Here is a 24,420-nt window from a genome sequence, read left to right as displayed (position 1 = left end):
AAAATTTTCACTCTATTGTATACTAGCTGATTCAGTGATGTAATCATGGCCAAATATTAGCATATTTTCTCCATTATTCAATCCTTTTTGTTTCTTTTTATGAAGCAGATAAGAGTTGCATCCAATCATTTTAATGTTTCTTTAATGAGAGTTGCTTCAACTCATTCAATTGTTCTGTAAGGGATGAGATTTTGATTGTTTTTGAAGGAATGAGAGTTCCAGTACAGCAACTTATGCCTTCAGCATGATAGGTCTTTTCCGTGTATCCGTGAGGATTAGCAGCCCTTTCTATCGAGAACCGCAGGAATTTCCGTTTAGATACAAATTCAAAATCGTCGAGGAAATTCAAGGATTCTACGTAGAGGTGATTGGGTCTGAGAAAACAGGAGCTGCCTTGAAGAGAATAAATGGTGTTCTACAGACAGGGGAGGTCACCCTGAAAGCCACGTAAGAGAGAGAGAGAGAGAGAGAGAGAGAGAGAGAGAGATGGAAACAAAATGTACGAATGAGGAAGAGGAGAGAGAGAGAGAGAGAGAGAGAGAGAGAGAGAGAGAGAGAGAGAGAGATGGAAACAAAATGTACTAATGAGGTCTCTAAATGATCCAGGAAAAGCTAACACAGCTAACACCCAGTCTTAACGAGTAAACTTTCCATCTCTACTCTGATGTAAATATGTTATGTCTATTTATTTTTGACATATTGGTTTTCAGTCAGATGTTTAAAAATATTTTCTTTACTACTACGAAAAAGAAGACTCTTTTATATGCGCTGATGCAGTTTATTTTAGAATTATTACACATGCTACATGACGCTACATTTTCATTGCTCCTAGCTTTGTTGCACGAGGAAAAGATGAAAGATGTGACAGAGCATTTTAATTTTCTCATTAATTAAGAAGGAAAGATGAAACAAGGTAGATTAAAAGAGAGTTAACTTCTAAAGGAGAGCTGTAAACCAAAAAAAAAGTAATTAAAAGGAAGGACAAACAGCTGTCGTGGGACGTGTTTACTGGGGGGAGGGAGTTTTTTTTGTGGCACAGATAATTAATTAATTTGACTGCAGGGATCAAGTCATGGTAAACAAGCCAGCAGTGCAAGGACAGTGGATATATGTGAATAAAAACTATAAAACTCAGTGGCCATAAAAAATTCTACATCTGTGTTTTCCTAGAGGTGGTGGTTTAATAATATATTACCACCCCTCGCAGCCAAATTTTTTTTTTTTGTATTTTCTCTCTCTGTTTTTCTCTCGTGAGAAGCCATGAGCGTTGGATTCTGGGATATTTATGTGTGAGGGGTTTTACTTAAAAACAGAAAAATATATATATTCTGTAAAAAAGCTCGCAGTTTGTTGTTCTCTCTGTGTGAAGGAAGGTTGCGTATTCGGTAGATCTGTTTTTGTTGTCCTTATTCAAGTTGTTTCCACATAAAATACATTGCCTATCTGGGTCCTCTCTGTGTTTATATCGAATTTGTGTTTTCCACTTGCAACTTGGAAAATGAACGAGACAATAACGCATTGCATTTCACGGAATCTCCGGGAATTTATTTTAAGAAAGGGATTGATCCATTGGTTAGATAATTAGAACAGTCGGGAGATAATGAAAAGGACAGCCATTATTGAATTTGTATTAGGAAGTGAAAGAGATACAGCAATGATGAATTCATGCTCTGATCACAGTAAGTTGTAATTAGGAATTTTAAAAAAAAACTATTGTAACTGAATTAGTGTCAAACAAGTTATGATATGACTGTATTATTTACTTTAAAAACTGTATGATGGAGAAAATTTGTAAAATTCCTTGATTTTTTTTGTGTGTGTTGTTGATAAGTATATAAAACTGAATAAAAAAACTAGCTTTGTGATTATATATAGGTTTAAACAACACCTGTTAAATTATGCAAAAGTTTGGGGTACGTTGTTTATTTTAGGGGAGAATTTAACATAGTCAGTAAGAGTTTTTCCCCTTTGAATGCATTACTGATAAAGACTTTTTACATAATTTACACAGATTGTTTTAACACATTTTTTTTTAATGATTTTACTCGTAAATAGATAAGTTGTATTAACACTTATTATTGGAAACAATTACTGTTTGTCCATATGATACAATTAATTGGTAAACAGGAAATTGGGGAAAAAAAGGCAGTTGCATGAATATGCATACAATTCATATCATATATACATATATTATATGTATGATAAGAATTGAAGTGACGTACAATTCCAAACCATAAACAGCTCCTAAAATAAGTGAATGAGAAGTTATTTTATAATGATGCACTCAAATTTTAAGTGCATTGAGATTTGTCACAAGAATGTCGAGATAAGTATCTCAATCCTATATATTTGAATGGCCAATGGGGTTTTGATGAGAAATTTTAAAAATATTAAAAGCTCACATTTTCGTTTTGTTTGCACTGAGAAGGTTTTTTTTTTAAATGATTCCCAGGAATTGTTTCATCAGATGAAATGATTGATATTATCCTGTGGGAAAAATCTACTCATTTTCCGAGTATTACCATAACTACGTGATATTCCAGAGGCAGTTGTATCTGTATAATTGTAAAAAAAAAAAAAAAAAAAAAGGGAGGAAGCCATGCAGTTTTAATACTGCGAATCGGTAATGCAGGCAGTGATGAGAATTGCCATTTCCTGGTTCACAAGTAGTTCTAGTTAACTGGTATACTCTTTGTTGTAAACGTTTGTCGTCATATTCCTCTTCTCTTTTACAGCTGTGAGAAGGGCTCTCACATCACGTTCCAGTTTGATTTTGGGGATGGAACCACCATGATGGTGCCTGGGGTGGAACATTTTCTACAGTACATAGAGGGGACTGCTTCTCACCGTTACACACGAGGTATGACATGGGCTTACTCTTAATATACAGGAGAAGAAAAGTGGATTTTTAGCAATGGGGGGGGGGGGGGGGGGTTATATAAGAATAAATGGGTGGAGGCCATTATTCTCCAATACATCAAGGGGACTGCCTCACACAGCTTCACACAAGATATGATGGCAGAAGAAAGGAGTCGAGGCCATGATTCTATAGTACATCAAGGGGACTGCCTCATACAAGATATGATGGGCTTAAAGTTAGGGGACGAATAGGGTTGGCATGTGGACAGTGTAGGGGGTAGAGGGAAGAATAGAAGTTGGACAGCAAAGAGTAGGGGGGAGTGGTAGGTTAGGTCTGTTAGAGTCTGTTAGAGTCCAAGGAATTAATCAATGGTTTTAGAGGAAGGGGGAAGCTAGGTTAGATAAGAATTCTGGTTTTCATCATTCTGAAACAGTTTCAATCCATGGACATAGGATATCTATCTGAAAAGAGGGGGAGAGTTATAAGATAGGGGCTTGGATTGCATGATCAGAATATATGCAGCCGATTTATCTTTTTAAGGAATTTTCATTCAAGTAACTTTTTATACTTCAGAGGGAGCATACAACATAACCGCAACAGCCATCAATCCCCTTGGCAACAAGACAACAGCTCTGGACAGGCTGTTCTATGTACAGACTGCCTCCCACGGATTGAAGCTAGACAGAGACGTCTACAACACAAAACTGGGCGACGAGACTGTGATCAGGGTTAACCACACAGAGGGCTCGAACGTGACCTTTGACTGGAAACTCGGGGACCAGTTTGATGTCATCAGCGATGCAGGTAGTTATCATGCTGCTTTTAATATATTCACAAATTTGTGACTTCTTCTCTAGCATAATTCTTCCAGAAGGAGGTCTAAAATAGCCTTGGGCATTTCCGAACCATACATGGCTTCACCTTTCTATCTTTCTATAGATATATCATGTTCTATGAAAATTGTAAATTATTTGTACAAGAGTGAACTCCTTGTAAATTGGTAAAACTTCTATTCAAACCCCCTGTACGTATATTAATAAATCATTTATAGCTAGACACATGTTAATCCACTCTCTTTGTTTCTTCCCCAGTTATAGAATTTATTATAGGAAAAAGTGGTCAAATTGTTTTGTACAATTCTTTTCAATGTCGTGTTCTTTATCATTAGCATGTATTAGTCTACATTAATTGTCTTGAAAACTTTGTCAGATTGAAATTTAATTCCGAGTTAAATTGGTATAGGTCTTTATCTTAGAATGTTGGGTAATGGATTTTTCCAGATCTTATGCAATTAGAAGTAAGATGACACAGCATCAGTCTATACATTCAGTTTGCATGAGTCCTTTTTTACCTTTTTACCTATTCTCATCACCTGGAAAGTCAAGAAACGAGGAACAGGTATTAATGTGTGCTGACTCAGAGGATGTTGTATAATGATGAGAACATTAATCTGTGTGCGTACAGATATCACATGTAATGCTTTTCATCTTCTGTTGATGTGTTCTCTTGGTGACATATTTACTGTCGCCAAGGTTACGAAGGAGACCCCTCATGTCATCTAGGTCATAATACTAGGGGGTGGGGAAGTTGCTGTCTTAGCTCAGGTGTGAGAACTACCGTAACCATTATCTGGTAAATTATATATCTAGGGTTAGTGTATATACCAGTATTTATAAGTGAGATATATTGTATTTCCTGAGGGTGTTTTAGGAAGAAAAAAAATAAAGTTACAGGTCAAAGGTCACTGGTGAATCACACTGCAAATTGAGGATAATTAAAAGTTGTGTTGTGAATCAGTTGACTCATGAAAATAAGTAAATGTGAGGATTTATACAGTGAACCAGGACCAGGGTTATTCTAAATAATCATAATATTATTATTGTTCTTTTAGCATTTATAGAAGTGGTTAGTCATATTTTGGGTGAATCATTCTTAAAAAATTGCTGAAGCTTTTAAAAAAGAAGTTTTTATACAAAAAACTGCTTTTATTATAAGGAAAAATCTTTACTGCACATCTACATAACTGTTTAGAAATAGATGAGATCTTTATGACCTCATTAATATTCCTCTGGCCATATTTTTCTCTAAAAGACATGCTTGTATTTTTCATTTGATACTCTCTAGAGTGGTTTTACTCATGTCTTTGTCAAGTGTGTAATTTCTCATAATGTATTATTCAGTTTGTGTGGAAGAAAGGGGGTGGATAAATTCCCCTTTCATTTTCAAGCCATTGAAACCAACTCAAATATTGTCTTTTTTGCAGTTGACTTAATTGTGTGACAAATCTTGTGGGACTTTACATTTAGTAATAGAGTGTATAAAAGATGGGGGTGAGGTAATCCCTATTTCATCTTTAAAGCCATTTAAGCCAACTCAAAAACTGTTTTTAAATGAGGAAGATGTCAAAACTTTGTGACAAATCTTGCTGGGTAATCCAGCAATTTCTTCATTTGTTGGATGTTTTAAAGCAACCTTGATTAATGCTGGGATGCCTGAAATGATATCGGTGATGAGGAACCAGAAACCATTATCTCATTGTTCTATTAACATACAGAACTTTGAGTTATGTTTTAATGCCTTGCTGAAGCAGGGCCTGGACTTGGGCAATATGATATGTTTTGTCCAGATGTTTTATGATAGGGAGTAAGATTTGCCCCTGCTGTTGGTGAAGGTTGGGCCTAATATTATGAACAAAGATTTTATCATTTATTTTGCTCTGTTGATTCAAGGTTTTGACTTTGACGTTTTAATTTAACTTGTCCTGTTGGTTCAGGGCTTTGACTAAGACATTTTGAATTTATTATAAATTTTGTTGATAAAGTCTTAAACTGATGCATTTTTATTTGTTTCACACAAAGTGGATATGTATGAAATCTGTTTTAGGTTAGTTTTGAATTCTCTGTACTCTAATGTTCATATTGCTGTGTGGATGTTTCAGTGTAACATTTAAATTCCCTATGGCTGTTTGAGTGCGGCAGTATTATTGCCCATGGATGTTCGAGTATTATATTTAAATTGCCCTGTGGACGTTCGAGTGTAACATTATTGCCCTATGAATGTTTGGGTGCAACTTTTAAATTGCCCTTTGGATGTATTAAGTGAAAGATTTGCATTGCCCTGTGGCTGTTTTATTGTAACATTTTCATGGCCCTGTAGGTGTTTCAGAGTACTTATATTGCCCTGGGGCTGTTTTATTGTCCTGTAGGTGTTTCAGAGTACTTATATTGCCCTGGGGCTGTTTCAGGGCCAGTAATGAGACATACCTACCAGAACCGAGGGACCTACACAGTGACTGTCATTGCCAGGAACAAGGTCTCCGCCCAGACAGACCAGGCCGAGGTGGTTGTTCAGAGTCTTATTCAGGGTAAGTCACATTATATCATGGAAGGAGGGCATTATCTGGTGGTAAGGGGAAGATGCATTGCAGATAAAGCCAGGAAAGGAGGGGCTGTGAAATCATTGAAATATTTTAGTTATTTTTTTGTGGATTGTCTTTTTTTAAGGGTTTTTTAGGATGCAAGTTAATGGATTTAAATCTATGTATAATGATAAATAACTGTGTTTCATAATTCTTTGGGGCAGTCAAATTATGTATGAGGGGTATCCACAAAATCCATTGAAATTTAATTCCCAATTTTATTAATGATTCCATGGTATTTCCAGATTTTAATATAAAGAAAAAATATATATCATTATAGTTGCTATCATTAAAATTTTGCAATTACAAAAAAGTAAATCATATCAGATTTGACAAGGTTTTTTTGGGGTCAGGGGTTAAGTAGAAATAACCATGCAGGAATTGATGTGATCTTTTTTTGACAGGGGTGAAGTTGACAGCCAATGCGAATGTCATTGAGGTCAAACAGGTTCTAACCTTCATGGCAGAGACTGTCCCAGAGCCAGAACTAGCCTCATTCTACATCTGGAATCTGGGAGACAGCCCCGGGGGTCCACGCCAGTCTCTAGGGCCAGTGCTGGAGTATAGTTACAGGATGACCGGCCGGTAAGGTTCTGACCCTTGGACTAAAAGGGCCATAAAACCTGGGCATAAAACTTAAAACCAAGCCAAGAGGACGTAAAACTTGGACCACGCCAAGGGGCCATAAAAATTAGAAAGGCCCAGGGGCCATAAAACTCAAACCAAGCCCAGGGGACATTAAACTTAAACCAAGCCCAGGTCCATAAAACTTGGACCAAGCCAAGGGGACATTAAACTTAAGCCAAGCCCAGGTCCATAAAACTTGGACCAAGCCCAGGGGCCATATAACTTGGACCATGCCCAGGAGGCATAAAACTTAAACTAAGCTCAGGTCCATAAAACTTTGACCAGGACCAGTGGCCATAAAACTTGGACATAAAACTTGGATCAAGCCCAGGGGACATAAAACTTGGACCAGACCCTTATGTTTTAAAAAATAACCAGCTCTGGAGCCATAAAATTTGTATGAGATCAATTTTGATCTCAGTCACCCTTAACTGTTTTTTTCTGTGTTCCCTTTATGTGTTGGTATAAAGAGTGAATTCAGTGAAATTTTGAGAATTCATCGGGGTCCAGATAGTAATGGATTGTCATGGATTTACTGGTATCTTAGAAATCAACTGATGAAAAATATAAATAGTTTTGTCATAAATCAGGGAAGATGCAATTTTGTGGTTGAGGGTTGATTATGAAATAAATGAAAACTTAGCTATGGGGAATTTTAATGGTTCTGCTGGTATAGTGGCTCAGTCTGGTTCTTTTGGATGTCACTAGGAAATCACTGTTAAAGCTAGTTATATTCCCCTCAAATGATCCTTAATTATCTTCCTGGAGTGAACATGTAACTTGGCTAGACTTAAACAACCTAGGTAATACTATTGGTTTTTGTCTGCTTTAATGATGTTAATGATTGGTCTATATTGATAAGTTTAATAAAAAAACTGATTTTTCACAACTTAAATGATGACTGTTAATAACAGCCATATTTTGATAATTATATTTTTGAGGCAGTTAAGTCTTAGTGTACCTATGACGGCCATCCACTCTCTTATTCTAGCTCTATCTTACTTGGTTTAGCATATTTTTCCGACAGTTGTGAACCTTATAAAAGTTTAGTGTTTGCGATTTTAGAACCATTGTAACAAGAAGCTTTAATTTACTTTGGGAAGTTGTGTCAAAGATCATTGTGACGTAGTCCTGTCCATTTCATTGCTGGCCACTCAGCCATGGCTCTTTGTGTCTGTCTCTGGAGTTACACAATGGGTGTGTTTTCACTTGAAAACAGCGACATTTTTAACTTGTTATGACGTAAAAAATAAATAATTACATCTTATGGAAAGTCCAAGGTCTTGTTAAAATGGTTTTATATTCTTGCAATTTGGTATGAATCGGTTGACTCGCAGAATTAAGTACTTGCGTAAAATAAAGAAATTAAAGTAATAAGTGCAATATTTTGGTTTTTTCTCTTTAACAGTTTCATTGTGACGGTGGGAGCTTACAATGACATTAGCGGGGCAGAGTCACCCCCCTTGGAAATCTTTGTTCAGTCTAAGGTGACGAATCTCAAAGCCTTGTTTATGAATGACTACTCACTTGTCAACACCAGCCTGCAGTTCGGGACCTACTCCTACTCCGGCTCAAATCTGACCTACGTCTGGGACTTTGGGGACGGGTCTCCATTGCTGACCACTATGGATGGGGGACCAAGAGTTAGACACACCTATACAAAGTAAGTCCAGGTGAATAATGACCTATATATGTTATAGTAGGTCAAACTGTTTTGCATAAAATGAAGCAGAATTTGTGTTTTGACAGGTTTGTGAAAAGTAATCAAAGTTTTACAATGATAAACTTGAAAAGTTTTTTTGTCAGGAAATGAATATAAATATCAAAGATTATAGTAATTGATAAATATAAAGCAGTGTTAAGTTATAATTAGGATCTCTCATGATTTGCCATGGTATATGATTTTTCTCCAGCAATAGAGAAATTTTGGAAGACATTGACATCATAATTATAAACTTTTTGGCTTTGGAGATAAAGGGACACAATGATTAAATGATGTTGTGTTCTCTGATATCACATAACATGGATATCATAATGATGTTGTTGTTGTATAACACTGAAATCACAATGATGTTGTTGTACAACATGGATATAACAATAATGATGTTGAACAACATGGATATCGCAATGATGTTGTTGTACAACTTGGATTTCATAATGATGTTGTTGTATAACATTGATATGATAATGATCTTGTTTTTAAGCATAGATATCATAATGATATTGTCATATATAACATTGATATTATGATAATGTCATGTTGACCCTTGCAGGATGGGGCGGTACATCGTGACCCTGACCGCCTACAATCAGATCAGCAGTGACACCCACAGACTGGAGCTGTTTGTGGTCGACCGAGTCTGTAGACTGCCAGAGTTTGACATCCACAGCCAAGTGATGGACAAGGATAACAAGGTCAACAAGGTTAACAAGGTAGGAATTCATGGATTAAGGAGACTGGATGGTCATGGCCATTTTAAGGATTTATTTACCTCCTTTAAACAAAGAGTTCTGTATGAAGATATAGGAGAATGTTCAAATCTACGCCTTTTATTTTAGTTGTTTATGACTGACAAAATCCACTTTGAGGCTGAGGTCACTCATCTACATTGTGAGTACACTAATGTGATTGAGTACCAGTGGAGCTTCCAGAGTGACCAATCTATCAGCCAATCAGTGTCCTCCATTTGGACAGCCAGTCAAGATCCTGCTTTGTTTCAGCGCAGAGTGTTAAAGCTACCCCCAGGATCATTGAAAGCGGGGAATTACACTATTTCACTTACTGTAAGTTTATGCAGGCACTAGATTAATATATTTTTAGTATATTTTGACCTTAAATCATACATATTTGGGGAATAAAACTCACAGAGAAGTCAGTCAAACTCTCATGTTGGCGTTAAGATTTTGCAAAGGCTAACTATCAAACAATGACTTTATAAAATATAGATGACTACAATTATGATTTACGTTGCATTTCCTTTATATAACGTGTAAAATTGAGCCTAATGTTGTTATTGAGACTGTATATCAATTAACTCATTCAACATTTTATTACCTAATGATTATAAGGAAGCACAAAGTCTGTAAAATTAAAGAGTCAATTGAGGAAGGATGTACTCTGCATGTTCTAGGTTAAATATGCTGGGACCATAGTGTATGCCACCAAGAAGGAGAGCGTAGAGGTGGTGCAGGCACCACTTGTAGCTCACATTCAGGGTGGTGCCTTGAGACAGGTTGCTTACCGTGGAAACGTTACGCTGAATGGAACAAAATCAAGAGACCCAAACTCGGAATTTTCATCACATCTGAGGTAAATTGAATTAAATAATTATATATCAAAAATGTTTCTATCAATATGTGATGACATGCACATGAGATTTGGTGATATTTTGTTTTGGATCAGCTTTTTCTCTTCCTCCATCTTTCCCTTGTGATATCAACAAGACAAATATCATATTAATTAATGGTCTCTCTTGAGCTCAAGGTCATTGGTATGAGTGACTCAATGTTGGTTACCAACCAAGACTTCATATTAATCATCGTTTTAAGATTCGTTTTAATTCAGAGGAGAAATATTTGGGGGAAATTGTATTTGACAATCCTCATTCTTTAAAATACCCTTGACTTGTATTGACCAATTTTGCATTTAAACAATCTCTTACTTTTCTTGTTTGTTATAACAGGTATAATTGGACATGCAGCACAAGTTTGTCAAGCATAGAAGCAAACTGTTTCCAGGACAACATCTCTGGGACCTTTGACATGAGTGACCCTGTTCTGACCTTTCCTGTATCCTGGTTACAGAGTGGTAACCAATATCTGTTTGTTTTGGAGGTGTCTGCCAGTGGTCTGGACTCTGGGAATACCACCCAGGTCATTGACATCCATGGAGATGCCCTTGAGTGAGTCAACGTCTGCTGTCAATAATTATCACATTAGTGATTTAAGTTGAATAAATGAAGGAAGTGAGCATTATTGCAAATGAGACATTGCTCATTAAACTGTAGTAGAAGATTTCTTGTGAACATTTGGTATCTTGTTAATCCTATTATCTTTCTCTCCCTTAATTTCTCTCTCTTTCTCTCTCTCTCCATTAATTTGTTCAGATTCTTCGATGCTTACAGATCCATGTAAGAATGACCAGAAACATTGTCACTAGTTAACATTGCTGCATTTATCAATTTCTAGGGTGAGCATTTCTTGTCCTCTTTGTGAGCTTGGTAACATCAGGGAGGGTAAACCAATCAGAATGGAGGCAGTGTGCCCTGAGTGTGCAGGGAATCCCTTGGTGATCTATAAATGGACACTGTCTGTGGTGCTGGGATATCCCAGAGTCAGGGAATGGAATCCAATCCGCTGTATGAACCCTGGGAATTCTCAGTTTGAGCTCTGGCGACAACAAAATACCAGCCGGTCCAGGGATTGGATGAACAGTATAACAGGTTAGAAAGGGAGACAACTTCTACTCATCAATAAGTTGTTGTAATTGGAAAGGCTTTCATGTAAACTTTACATGCATTGCTTTGGTGGTTCATGTTGCTATGAAGGTTGTGAGCATTGCTGAAAAAATACATGTCAGCTGGTCATGTAAATTTTTGCAATGATCGCTATTTTAATTGCCCATATAAACACTTTTATTTGTTAATTTTTAGGCACTCCAACCATTTCAACAACCCCCAGGTCTACGCCCTTGTCAAGCACCAAAAAAATAATCGACATCCTTCAGAAAGAGGACAGGTCATCAACCACAGAAACTGAACAAGTCCTTAACCCAGAGATAAATGAGGACAGGTCAACTAAATCTAGGGTCACCACTGGCAACAGAGCAGAAGATGGGCAGGCAACCAAAATGGAAGACCCTTTTCCATTTGAAAGTGAGTTTATTTATGGAATGTTATCAATAGCATGATTAGAAGGGTACAAACTTTATATTCAGCTTGAGCATTCCGAAACAATCTCCTGTTGGAAGATTATTTTTTTTCAGTACAGGGCAGTCAATGCAAACTGATGAGAGAGAGAGAGAGAGAGAGAGAGAGAGAGGAGAGAAAGAGAGAGAGAGCATTCAATGCACTACAACTTGAGAGGAGAGATTAAAATAAGAATAAGAACCAATTATTTTGAACAAAAAGTGAAGTAGATTTTGATTTTTAGGGGTCCTGGAGAACACAGAAAATATCAATGGGCGCAAACTGGGTCAATCCCAGCAGGGAGGGACGGGGATGATGTTCCCGGTCAACGAGGGCTCCCCGGGCGAGGTGGGCAGTTCAGATGGGAGACTACCAGGTAAGAACTAGGAAAATTCAACCTGTTTATATATAGTTATCAGATTATAAGGCAGATATGGCTTTTGCCTCGTTTTCGATTGTTACTTTTCAATTTGATGGTTATTTTGATTTTGATTTGATTTTGACAGGGGATATCTCAGAAGGAACAGGGGATGGTAGACAGAATAACAAAGACAGCAGCGGCAGGGGTATTAAAATTATTTGTCAAATATTTATACAGTTGAACATCAATATATCGAACACTGATATTTCGAATACATTGGATATATTGAAATGATTTGTAGGTCCCAACTACTTATTTTTTACGTATTTTTCCCTCGATTTCTCAAATATTCGGATATCAAAGTTTTTCAACAGTGCCATCTAGTTATCAAAGTTTTACTATGGTATTATTAAGTTTTTAGAGTGTTCAGTACTTTGGCCATAAAGAAAAGATTAGTTCTTCAGGTACTGTAGCCTCTATGTGTGAAATAGAGGTGGATATTAAACCCAAAGGAAGTAGCACCAAGTGTGGCTTTTTTAACAAAGATTTTAAAGTGCAAGTACTAGTATGTAGATAGGACCTCTGGTTTGTAATTAAGGATATCAACTAAAATGAAAAGACAAACTGTATTTATAAACTCAGGTCTAAAGTCCATCAGGTTGAAGCTCCAAAAGAACTTTATAAATAGGTTTTATACTTTACTTTTTGACATCGTGTTCAACAAACACAGTTTACAATTAACATAAAATATAAAATGCTCACTTCATTTGCTCTCTTTGTTTCAGGACCATCTACTCCTGATCCGGTTAACCCTGATTCACGGAACGTCCCTGAGAAACCCCCAATAAGCTTGATGATCAATAGGGAGTCAAACCAGGTCCTGGTGGGGTTCCCCAGGTATTCCCCGGCCCTGCTCCTGGCACCCGGCCAACTGTTACCAGCGAGGGCATACATCGTCACGGTCACTGTAGAAGGTAGGAGTTATAGGGGAGCTCTCAGAATGTGATAATTGATATAAGTTACCATCATTGGTGGTGGGGGACCAATGTTTGTGGCTATCGTGGGGATCTTTGTACACGAATTAACTTTCCCAGGAAGCTATATACAAGCATGTGTTTTATATTTATTAAAATTATTCAGGTAACACTACCAACAAAATTACAAATCACGAAAATTTTGACCACCCATGAACATTGACCCCCACGAATAAAAATGATTCCACAGTATAGGGAACCTCTCAAAATGTCAAAAGTGATGTAAAATTTATAGGGATACTGGAAAAAATGTGATAAATTATGTAACTTATAGGAATACTTTCAGTATCATTATGATGTGACTAACAAACTATGGATATTGTCAAAAGAGTAATGCAATACTTTCTAGACTAATGTAGAATTTAACAATCATAACAAATATGTTTGGTTTCCATCACAGATAAAGTATATAAATGAGAAAGCCATATGATATACCTTTCATGGGGAACAGCTAATTCTCTGTGCTGTGTTGATTAGTCATTAAACAGAAATTGGTATTATGAAAGTATCAAAGCAAAGCAAGGTTATTTGTATGGGTGTGCTGTAGACAGCTGTATGTAAAAAAAAATCATGTTCTGAAAAAACAAAGCTTTGTGTGCCTACATTGTAATCTCTAAGCTTGTGAATGTTTGATTACTTACTTGCTGTACAAGAAAAGGTCTTGCATCATTTTACAAAAGATCGAGATCAATAGAACAGGGCTTTATTTATATATCAAAAGTATCGAATAGCCCAGAAATATTTTTTTTTCAACCTTTGAAATAGGAACTGTTTGAAAGCAAGAATGAGCATGCAAATCTAAAAATATCAGTTCCAACATGATAGTGATGTATGTAAAGTTTATTGTGCGGGAGTGATGAATTATTGACAGGAGTTGTCTACCCTTGCAGGCAGTAAATGTCTGTAAATGGCCGCCGTTCCAAACCGATGGGTCTCTCTTATGTCGGCAGGATCGGTCTAAAGAGAAATTGATTTGTAATTAAGAGGTGATTTATCAAATAAATTCAATCTTAGCCAGGGAAAAATAGAAGCCTTATTGATTGGCTTGGGGGCTCTAGTCCATATTAATGTGAAATAAAATGTCTGCAGACTTTAGAATTGTACACACAGAGAAAAAATAAAATATTAAGAAAACCAAAATAGGGGGACTTGGTAATTTAGGGAGAGGATGCTTGCCAGATTTGCCTGAGTTGATAGAGGCTTAAATCAGTGTTTGTCATTTTTTTTTATATATGAAGATGGATACTTAACATGGGTTTTATACAACCTTTCATGTGAGGAGGGAAAAAAAATCGACTAAGACATATATAACGATTGGAGCTATTTTGGTCCATGTGTAATTGGTAGAATATTCCGGGCTGAAGATCTTCCTGTCTTGGGTATTCTGGGAAATTTTATGTGGCCAAATGGCATTAACGACAGGAGAGGGAAAAAACTTAAATGTGAAAATGAATTGAAGAATCCAAAATTAGATTGGCCAAAATGCTTTTTTGCTGCAGTGGTAATTACACTTATTTGTAGTTTTATGTCTCTTTTTATATCAGGAAAATACTTATTTTCATTAAATAAATACAAAAACATTTTTATGCAGAATTCACCAGAGCAGGCTATTCTAAGCAGATCAACTGAGATTATGCGTCAGTCTTATTTTTTCCTACAGAATGTACAAAAGAAATGTATCATCTCCTTAAAAGTACTTGATAAGCCTCGTGTAAATTTGTCAGGAGTATATATCTAGATGATTTACACAGATTTCACATGGAGTAGATCAGCTGAGTTTGATAATGGTATTGGAGTTGGGGTACATGTACAGGTTAATTAAATCGTGTCACCGTCAGCATGAAACGGAAAGAAAGGATTATCAAATTTCTGATAAGTGTTAGGGGATAACCCTTCTCTTTACACCCTCCCATCCTAAAATACCCCCCCCCCCCCCCCCCCCGGAAAAAAAAAGAAGGATAAAATAGATAGACATGTGAAATACTTTTTTGGGGGAAAATGAATTTTTTTTTTTAACTCTAAAACTGTTGTAATATTTTTGGAGGTCAAAGGTCATCATTAAGGGTGATAGAGATAGGATGATATTGGAGAGTGGATAATGAAATATGATATAAAGACAAATACAGGTTTTGGGTTTCTGTTGCTATTTTGTACCATATAGAGACGGATAGTTATCATAGGGCCGACACCTGATTCAGCAGCATCTCACTATATCTATGGCTGGGATCATGGGAAGGTATAAATTTATCGGTGAATTTGATACTTTGTTGAGGAGGGGAGGCAACAAGGAGTATCGCGTGATGGGGTAATGAAATGATCAGGCTAAAATCTGCTCAACATGGCTTTAATTAATTAATCATCGGAAATTGATTTTTCCATCATCCTACCAGCAACAGCTGTAGAATATTACCAAGAAGACCACACAAAAAAAAAAATGATCCCAAGGAACCAACCTCTGTATGAATTACACAATCATTTTCAATGGTTAATACTAGGCCTGGAAATTTTCATTTGTGTACTACTGTTAGGCTGTGGCCTGTGTATTATAATGGTGGCACATCAAGAGTCTTTGAACTTTGTATTTGATTGAAGTAGCACTATCGCTACCAGTACTAATTAATAAAGGAAGACAGAACTATTAATGTAAAAGCATGAATATTTGTTTGGGATAAATACTTTTTAGATTTTTAAAATTTAATCTTGAACTTAATTTTTTATAAGGTTATAATTACTTTTTATAGTATGCTTATTTTAAAAACAACATAGGTAAATCACCATGAATCAACATTTTAGATCACAAATCAATGAAACTTTATTCACTCTAAAACTGTTTGCATGTGGTTTCAACATTGATACATTAAATTGTTGGGAGCAGTTTTTGAACAGCTTCTTAACAAGGCAGAATTTTTTTTTTTACTGTAATATTGAGTTTTGAACCAAACTTGGAACTCATAGTAGTTTGGAGCAAGGTACACACATACTTGTTTATATATTGGCATGGGACAAATACACTCTGTCAAAATTGGAAATTTTATTGCTTTTCATTGAAGCTCTTCCATTGCTGTCAAAAAGTTTGAATTTTAGAGAGGAAAAAAATATTTATATGCCCAGTATCCCCATAATATATTTACACGTATTGATTCTCTGTTTCAAAAAATATTAATATTTCAAGACAATAACTGACGGTTGCTGTTTTAATTATGACCTGACTAGACTGTTTGTTTTGAAGAAAATGAAAAAAAAAGGGGGAGGGAGTGATTTTCCTGTGAACATGAAAAGTCAAGGTCCCTGGTGTCAAACAGAAGTTAAGGCTACAAGTGTTACTACATTGCTATGAAAATATCACTGATTAATAATATTTTCTCTCTTGTTTTCTAGATGGACAGCGAAGAGGAGAAGCTAGAGAGACGTTTTTCATCAACGAGGGGCCCAGTAAGGGGGCTTGTGAAGTGGGGCCAGACAGGGGAGAAGAGTTTAACACAAAGTTCAAGGTCTTCTGCAAAGAATGGCAGGCCATGGTCAGTTAGTTGTGACTTATTATTGATATCAACACCCCCCTCTTACCTCTATGAAACCCTCAACCCCATCCCCTTTATAAAAAAAAAATTTGAAAAGCCTATTTCATGCCATATTGTACTTTTTTCTTTTTAATAAATCCCTTTATGGTAATTGCGGCACAATCGTTTTGCAGGGCAAACTGATCTACATGGATAAAAGATTTGTTTTATTTACTTCATTTAATTATATTCAAATTTAAACATTGCAAAACTATTTCAATTTGCCCTGCAAAAGAGTAGATGTACCCTAGTGATCTTGGAAGGGTTAATTACAGAAGTAAAATTTTATAAATGCATGCAGAGTTCTTCGATGGTTTGAAAATTGTTGGGTAATGATATTTTTTATTCTAGTATCAACCTATTAGTTATCAAGTAACCTTTGACCTCGGAAACAACCAATCAGAAGTTCTGCTTTACCAAGGACTGAAGAAGAGTCTGGACTTCACCTTGCCTGCTGGTCTACCTCATCATAATTACAAAGGTGAGAGGTCAGATTTTGACCTTTGAACCATATTCAGACATTGAGAGAAACATGATTAGAATTTCCTTTTTTAACATCATAGAAATTCAGACTTTTCTAAAATTACCCTTTTTGATCTCTGGAAAAAAAATTACTTCCTTGAATCAGTATCAGCAATATAAGTATTTACATATAGTGTTCATCAGAGTTCTCAATATCTTCCCCATTTAACATCAAAGGCATGATAAGGAAATATATTTAGATGTAAGGATACCATTACAGAGCTGCTGGAACTTTAAATTAGAATCTATAATTAGTAATTATGAGAACAAAGGGAGCAAGTTTCACATAATCACAGCTTTATATCAGAACAAAACAATACATAGCCTGAACCTTTGTGAAGTGTTTTGTAGTCAGTATAGATATATATTAGCTTACAAAATGACAGTATTCATAAAAATTGATTAGTCATTATGAAATAGCAATATTTTATTTTAAAGCAACTACAAATGTATGTTGTAATTTGGTAACTTCAGATAAATATATGAAGCAGCAGAAAGGTGCAAACATAGCAGTTCTTTGTCCTCGTGCATGTAAGGTACACCCAGAGCATTGCGTTTACAGAAGTACATTCATTTGAACTAGCTGTGTAACAGTTCCTGGTAGTTCAAACAGTGTTGCAGTTTGGTTCTGTTGTGTGTGTACAGAGCAGGCCTTGTTGACCGCGAAGCTGTGTCTTGTTAACTGTTTAATCAGGTGTCCTGTACAGTCTGCTATCAGTTACCAAGATCAATGCAAAATGTTTCTCTCCCCATAACAAATAGGGTGAGGACAAGTTTAAGTCCAAGAACTTCTGTACTTAACCCCATTGTATCCAAAAAAAATATACTGTAGATTCCTTAATAAACGAGAGGAATTAATATCTGTGTAAAATCATGAGAAGCAACCCTTGCTGATTTTAAAACCTCGCTTTTTTTTTTCAGACAGTTTTTTAACTATATGAAATTATTACAGAAGATTGCTCACTATTTTATATTCTTGCTATTTGATGCAAAACAGCGAAACTGTGGAATTCAGTACTCAGAAACGTAAAATAAGAAATTTACATGCAGTCATGAGTCATGTGTTGAAATCAAATATACACATCCACATGATTTGTCGGTGTGCATCTAACTTCTCTCTAAGGTCCAGTGTACTATCATTTTACGTAATCAAGCATCTAAAAGCAGCTCAAAATTAAAAGTGAAAAAATTATTCACATGTCTTTATAAACATTACCTAATCCTAGAACTAAATAGCTGGAATTGAGTTTAAAAATCAAGACAGAGTAGCATTCAAAAGTAAGCAGATTTTTTTGGGTCAAAAGTCATAATTGATTTTTGGGGATGCCAGTATCTCGGGATCATGAAAGTTCTTCCTGAATGGACTTGAGTCAAAATTTTAGTACTTTTAATACAAGATGCTTGTTTACCCCAAACTGACACTTGAAATCTGTTGTTAACAACTTGAGGATAGGGAAACTATCTTTGATAACAGTTTAAATTGTATGCATTTTCTGTAGTAAAACTTGTGGAAGGACACATGTTCAGAATTCTGCTGTTTGAGTCCCAAGACTGCTTTATGATCCTTGATGGGTCTGAACTCTAATAAACAAGGGAAGAAATGGCTATCGCTTTAATCAGAGGGAGAGAGAAAGAAAGGGAACAAATGGCTTCCGAGAATATCCTGGCTTTCACTAGCAGAGACTCGGTGCTTTATCTCCACTGTGTTGACAGGCTCAAATATTTGTTCTCCCCAATAAAGCCTCTACCAAATTGAAATTTATTGAGCTTTTTATATCCCTGATAGGACAGAGATCGGCTATGTTATTGAATGTTTGAGATGACAAGAGTGTAGCAGATAGCACAGGGTCGAGGGGGAACAACATGGAAGTTTGGTAGATAAAGGAATAGCGGGGGATTGGGGAGCAAAACCCCATGGACAATTTCTCCCTTTGTGCTTCAGGAGAGGAATAAGCTCACTGTGTTTCCATGGATTACATGCATGTATGAAGAAAAACTAAAGAAAGGAAAATATTGCTTGATTTGTACTATACAGTTTAAATGTGTTTTATGTTTTATCAGATACTGTGAGACATTATTAGAATTATGTAAATTTTTTAAAGGACATTGAGTAATACGGAGACTTTTATCAGAAAAAATCAAGAACAACGGTGTAGTCGTAATTTATTAACAATATTCCTGTGTTGTGACTGATTCTGTGGATAAAATTTTGTAATTAAAATCGAGCAAGAGAATTTTGATACCGTATATGAAAAGCAAGACTTAATTCCCTCCCTCAGTATAGGAGGCTTGAAGGTTAGTATGCTGAGTGTAAATGGATACTACTGCTGAATGCGCTGGGCTATTGATCCCGAATACTGCCGCATTAGAGCACAGGGTTTTTAGATAAAAGTGGTTATTGCTAAAATTGAACAGTTGGGATAAAGGCGGGTGTTGGGGAAATGGACCAAAGTAATGTCTTCTTAATGTGTTAGCCAGGGCTTTTGACTCTGATCGGTGGTGTCTCAGTGGTAAGACTCTCTTCTGTCTGAGCTTTCTTTGGGGTTTTTGTAAGTCTAGATCGTCTAGTCATACTGCAGGAATTTTTATTTTGCGGGTAAGTTTTAATCAGAATGTCTTGCTTGGGCATTTTGAGTAGCTTGGGTATTTTTAATGTAACAGTTCCTTCTTTGTTTCTCCCTTTGACCTTGATATACTCTGTTCACCTGTACGAGATACTGAAAGGTAAAATTTACCTGATGTCAGACATTTAGAATGGGAGGTATATATATGGCTGTTTTGTGTTTGATAGACAAAATGGGCTTGATAATATATGGGCAAAATAAGAAAAACTGATTATTATATATTCATAATAAGGATGCATTTATTGTGGAATAAGGCATGATTGGATTTGAGAGAGAGAGAGAGAGAGAGAGAGAGAGAGATCAAAAGAGGGATCTGTGGGGAGGGGCTTGGTCAAACTGAGCCTGGTGCAGTCAGGTGATAAGTGTACAATACCTGGGATTTAAATGGTCCTCTGTGAGTCATATACATGTACCGAGGGGTATTGTAACTACACCTGTAGATGAAGGCTTCATTGATGGGATGTGTGTGCTACAGAGAGACAGAAAGAGCCTGCCTCAATTTCTAGGCCTGAAAGGGAAAAGTGGATTATTTTTAAAAGTCCCATATCTGTCAGGCCCGAGCCTGTTGCCTTGACAACAGATGCTGGCTAGGAGTTCATCGAATTGATTGCTTCATGTCCTGGCTGGAAAAAAGTTTTTCCATCTCTCTTTCTGAGTCTCTCAATCTGGATCGTGTCTGCTATATGGTCGACATTAAGTAGCTAAAGTAATGAATCCGAGCTGAAATGAGACCGAAGACGACCCAGGTCTGTCTTCAGGAGAGTTGATGAGGATTGTGATGTGATTTCAAACTTTTTTTTACCCCTTTCTTGATACTTTGCAGTTTTCCTGAAGATTTCGGTGCTGGACGGGAGAGATGCTGCCATTCATTACTGTTCTACCTCTGTCACGGTCCATCCGGCACGAGTCAGTGGAGGGCGAACGGATCAAGGTCACCGGCCAGACTCAGGAAGTGGTGGATTCAATGCAGCAGACGACATCTTGTAAGCACAAACTGTTCAATTTATTTCAGCGCAAATTTTTTCTAGAGGTACATACGAGTTAAATGTCAATATAATAGCTGAGATCAGTTCCTACTGCAATCGACACTTTAAAAATTTGATTCCTTATATGCAGTGTCTGGTAGAAAAATTACAGCATCACATTGTTGATTTAACTGTTGCTTGCCAAAAAGAAATTGATTAGATTTTATTTATCCCCTGTTGATTTTTTTTTATTATTTAAAGCTTTAAAGATAGCATGCCACTTCAAGATCAACAAAAATTTTAATTGTCAAGTCGTGTTCTAAATTTACCAGGTAGAATGTCTTATTGAATTTGTTAACATTATGAAGCAGTGACTGTTTTAAATTGGGTCTTTGATCCGTCGGATTAAGTATCCGCAAACAAAGGGACTCTTTCTGAAGCCGTGTTACTTCCAGACTCTGTTGTATTAATAAGGAATCAAATGATTTTTTCCAGAGAATAACCAGTTTGTTGTAAAAAACTAATGAAAATGCCTGTGAATTCAGGCCTGTTTTATATCTCAGCAATTTTGCGGAAAGTGATATCTAAATTGAACAATTATGCAGTAATCAACGAAAATTGTTTTAGCCATAAACTGTCTTTTGTTGTCGGGTCTGAGTAATACAAAAAAATAGTGGAAGGTCATTATATCAGTGCAGATTTGTGTAACAGTTTTATTCTGGGTATGTGACCACCGCATCGATATCAATTTCAATAGCTCTCGTAAATGTCCTAAGTAACACTATGAGGACCCTATAAGAAAAAAAAAGGGGGCCATTAATTTCTAAGTATCAGCCATGGCTCTCTCAATCTCCCAGCCCGACCCTGCAGAGTTTTCCATCGAATCAAATCTGATTTCTTGAAAGAAATTTATCCTGATCTATGGATCTTTATCGTGTTAAACTCAAAAGCGGGTCTTTACAGATTGTCTAATTGTCCATGAAATGAGCATACATTGGGCCTCATTTTATCTTGGGATGCATTTTGAATGGCCGGCCCGATTTGTCGCTGGAGTGTTAAATGACTTGATGCAGCCTTTGTTCGGGACAGCTATAAATGACTTGGGGCTGACTTTTATAAATGTTTTCCTGTCGATTCCTCTTGGGCCCTGTTACCTGTGTTACACCTAGTTGTTTACCTGTGCCCTGTAAATTTCACACAGGTACGATAAGTATTAATAGTGCTGTATATACATACACTGTACAGGCCCGAAGTGAAAGTGGAGGAAAACTACTCTGTGAGATAAGGCTAGTGACAAGGGTCGGGCTTGATGGAGACCCCTGGCCGATAAAAAATCAATTTCCTGGACCAGATTGAGTTGTGTGCACATGTGTGAATACCTCAATCTGATATGACACTTACAATGTTGAGGTTCCTCCACGTTTTATCTACATGAATCAATATCGGGCAAATCCTAATTAAGTCTTTGTGGAAGGAGATATGCTTTTAAATTCCTGAATGCTATCTACAGATAAGAGTCAGTGCTGAATGGGATCAAAAATTAGCATGTACTGATTTACATTTTTCAATAAGGCAATATGCCCTGTAAGTGTTATTCTGTGCTGTATATCCATTAGAATGTGAACATAGTGACCACTGCTAATCCATACACTGAATAACACCCCACCCACCCATTTGGCTTCATTTTACGCAAAAATCTCTCCATGAGAGGAATTTTCAATGTCAACTCTCAGCTATATTCAATCACCCATATAAAACAAACCTTGCTCCCTCTTCCCCTCCACATCTCTCTCTCTCTCTCTCTCTCTCTCTCTCTCTCTCTCTCTCTCTCTCTCTCTCTCTCGCTCTCTCTCTTTTATGACCAAAAATTCATTAAATTCTGTTTTCTAACATACTGGGTTACCAGGACTGATACATAATATTCATAGGTTCTATATTAACCAAATGTTTTATCAGCAGTATCAGTAATGGATGTCGTGGCCATGAATAATTGAACAGTTTCTCCTTTATCTGAAGTACACGATACAAAATACAATGCTTCACTATTTAATGAACATTTATAATTGAATAGATCTACATCTCTCTCTCTCTCTCTCTCTCTCTCTCTCTCTCACTTTTCTCTCTCTCTCTTTTCTCTCTCTCTAAGGCATTGGTCTTCAATGAATGTTGTTCTTTATTGGTATAAAATTCAGGGAGAAAATAGGAGTAGAACATTGATTGGATATTGAAATTTATTACCGCAGGCCCAACTTCAATTTTCCAATTTATTGATATTCAAGAGGAAATGAATCGGTTCAGAAGAACATAATCAGAGAGATTGGCAATTTGCATGACCCGAGGAAATTCACACAAAAATTCCTCCGAAACACTGCCTCCCTCGAACCAGCGAGAATTGCGTCTTAATTTCATATGCCATGCTGAGAATTGTAAATCCACAATGCATTCTATTAAATGTACTTGGACAATATTATCTTGGGAGTTTGGATTGAAAAAAAACTTGTTTGTAAACAAATATGACCACCACATTCTTTGAATTTTTTTTTCTTTTTGAGTTTAAATTCAAATTTAAGATCAAACTGTAATCTGACCCCCTTGATTTTGTTAAATGGTCCCTCCTTAGAAACTCTGAATAGCCACACCCCTTTATTAGTGACCTATGCTTTCTTCCTTAGATTAACATTTAAATGCTTCAAAAGCTGTAATGAGGTTTTACATTCAAAATGTACAGTGTGTTAACCTTCAACAAAATTGAACATTTCAAAGTGTACTAAAAGTTTGTCTTTTTATTGGTGTCATAGGATTCTAAAGGTTAGCAATTCACAATAAGATTAACTGCATTAAAGGTTTTTTTTTCAGTGCAAGTACAGCTTGATTACAAGCTCTTTGAAAAAGAGTCCATTATTTTTTTTACAAGTATTTTTTGTCCACTGTGCTTATAATTAGTGGAGTTGCATAAATTGATAGGAAAACAGGTTTGACAAAAAAAATTTTGCTTGCCAAGATGCTAAACAGTCTGCATTAAGGTCAATTTTCATTAGAATCGGTATCTTATAAATTTTCTTGTATTGTAGAAATTCAGTATTTCTAACATCAAAATCTTAAATTTCCTTTAATACAGTAATAATATGGTTTTGACTGCATGTATATAACTATAAAATTCTTTCAAATTAAACGTAACAGATCTAAGCTGAAGAATCAGTATGCTGCCAGCCTGTACAAAGATGACGGACAGACACGGATTTCCACCCTGTACCTGGCCCACCTATTGAACAGGGGAGACCACCCCCAACAAGAGAGACTGCTGCAGGAACTCCTCAGAAACCTCATGAATCTGCGCATAGAGGATGAGGTGAGTCTATACTTTATATCTGTTTAGGAGAGGGTGGTCAGAAAAAGTGGGGGGGGGGGGGGGGGGGTCTCTAACTTTATATCTATTGAGAGGGGGGAGAGTCCGAGAGTTGTAAAAGCTTTGGCTAAAGTGTCTTAGTAATCTCAGTAATCTGCCCTTAGAGAATGCGGTAGGTTGTTTCTATACCTATTTATGG

At 36.4% G+C, this 24,420-nt stretch overlaps 1 protein-coding gene across 4 annotated transcripts in view; it reads left to right on the top strand.

The window, feature by feature from the left end:
• LOC128162953 (polycystic kidney disease protein 1-like 1) overlaps positions 1-24,420 on the top strand; it is a 104,227-nt gene that overhangs the window by 40,716 nt on the left and 39,091 nt on the right. For all 4 annotated transcript variants that reach the window (XM_052826394.1, XM_052826395.1, XM_052826396.1 and 1 more), the window contains 19 exons: positions 208-447; positions 2,736-2,860; positions 3,434-3,664; positions 6,105-6,224; positions 6,683-6,863; positions 8,314-8,568; positions 9,179-9,338; positions 9,465-9,689; positions 10,037-10,215; positions 10,589-10,807; positions 11,094-11,347; positions 11,558-11,779; positions 12,057-12,188; positions 12,319-12,378; positions 12,959-13,147; positions 16,586-16,725; positions 17,116-17,245; positions 20,734-20,893; positions 24,056-24,224. In XM_052826394.1, coding sequence (XP_052682354.1) covers positions 208-447; positions 2,736-2,860; positions 3,434-3,664; positions 6,105-6,224; positions 6,683-6,863; positions 8,314-8,568; positions 9,179-9,338; positions 9,465-9,689; positions 10,037-10,215; positions 10,589-10,807; positions 11,094-11,347; positions 11,558-11,779; positions 12,057-12,188; positions 12,319-12,378; positions 12,959-13,147; positions 16,586-16,725; positions 17,116-17,245; positions 20,734-20,893; positions 24,056-24,224 — 3,391 coding nt within the window. The remainder of the gene's footprint in view (positions 1-207; positions 448-2,735; positions 2,861-3,433; positions 3,665-6,104; positions 6,225-6,682; positions 6,864-8,313; positions 8,569-9,178; positions 9,339-9,464; positions 9,690-10,036; positions 10,216-10,588; positions 10,808-11,093; positions 11,348-11,557; positions 11,780-12,056; positions 12,189-12,318; positions 12,379-12,958; positions 13,148-16,585; positions 16,726-17,115; positions 17,246-20,733; positions 20,894-24,055; positions 24,225-24,420) is intronic.

Source organism: Crassostrea angulata, chromosome 9, assembly GCF_025612915.1.
Source record: "Crassostrea angulata isolate pt1a10 chromosome 9, ASM2561291v2, whole genome shotgun sequence".
Lineage (NCBI taxonomy): Eukaryota > Metazoa > Mollusca > Bivalvia > Ostreida > Ostreidae > Magallana > Magallana angulata.
This window is presented reverse-complemented; position numbering and strand designations above follow the sequence as displayed.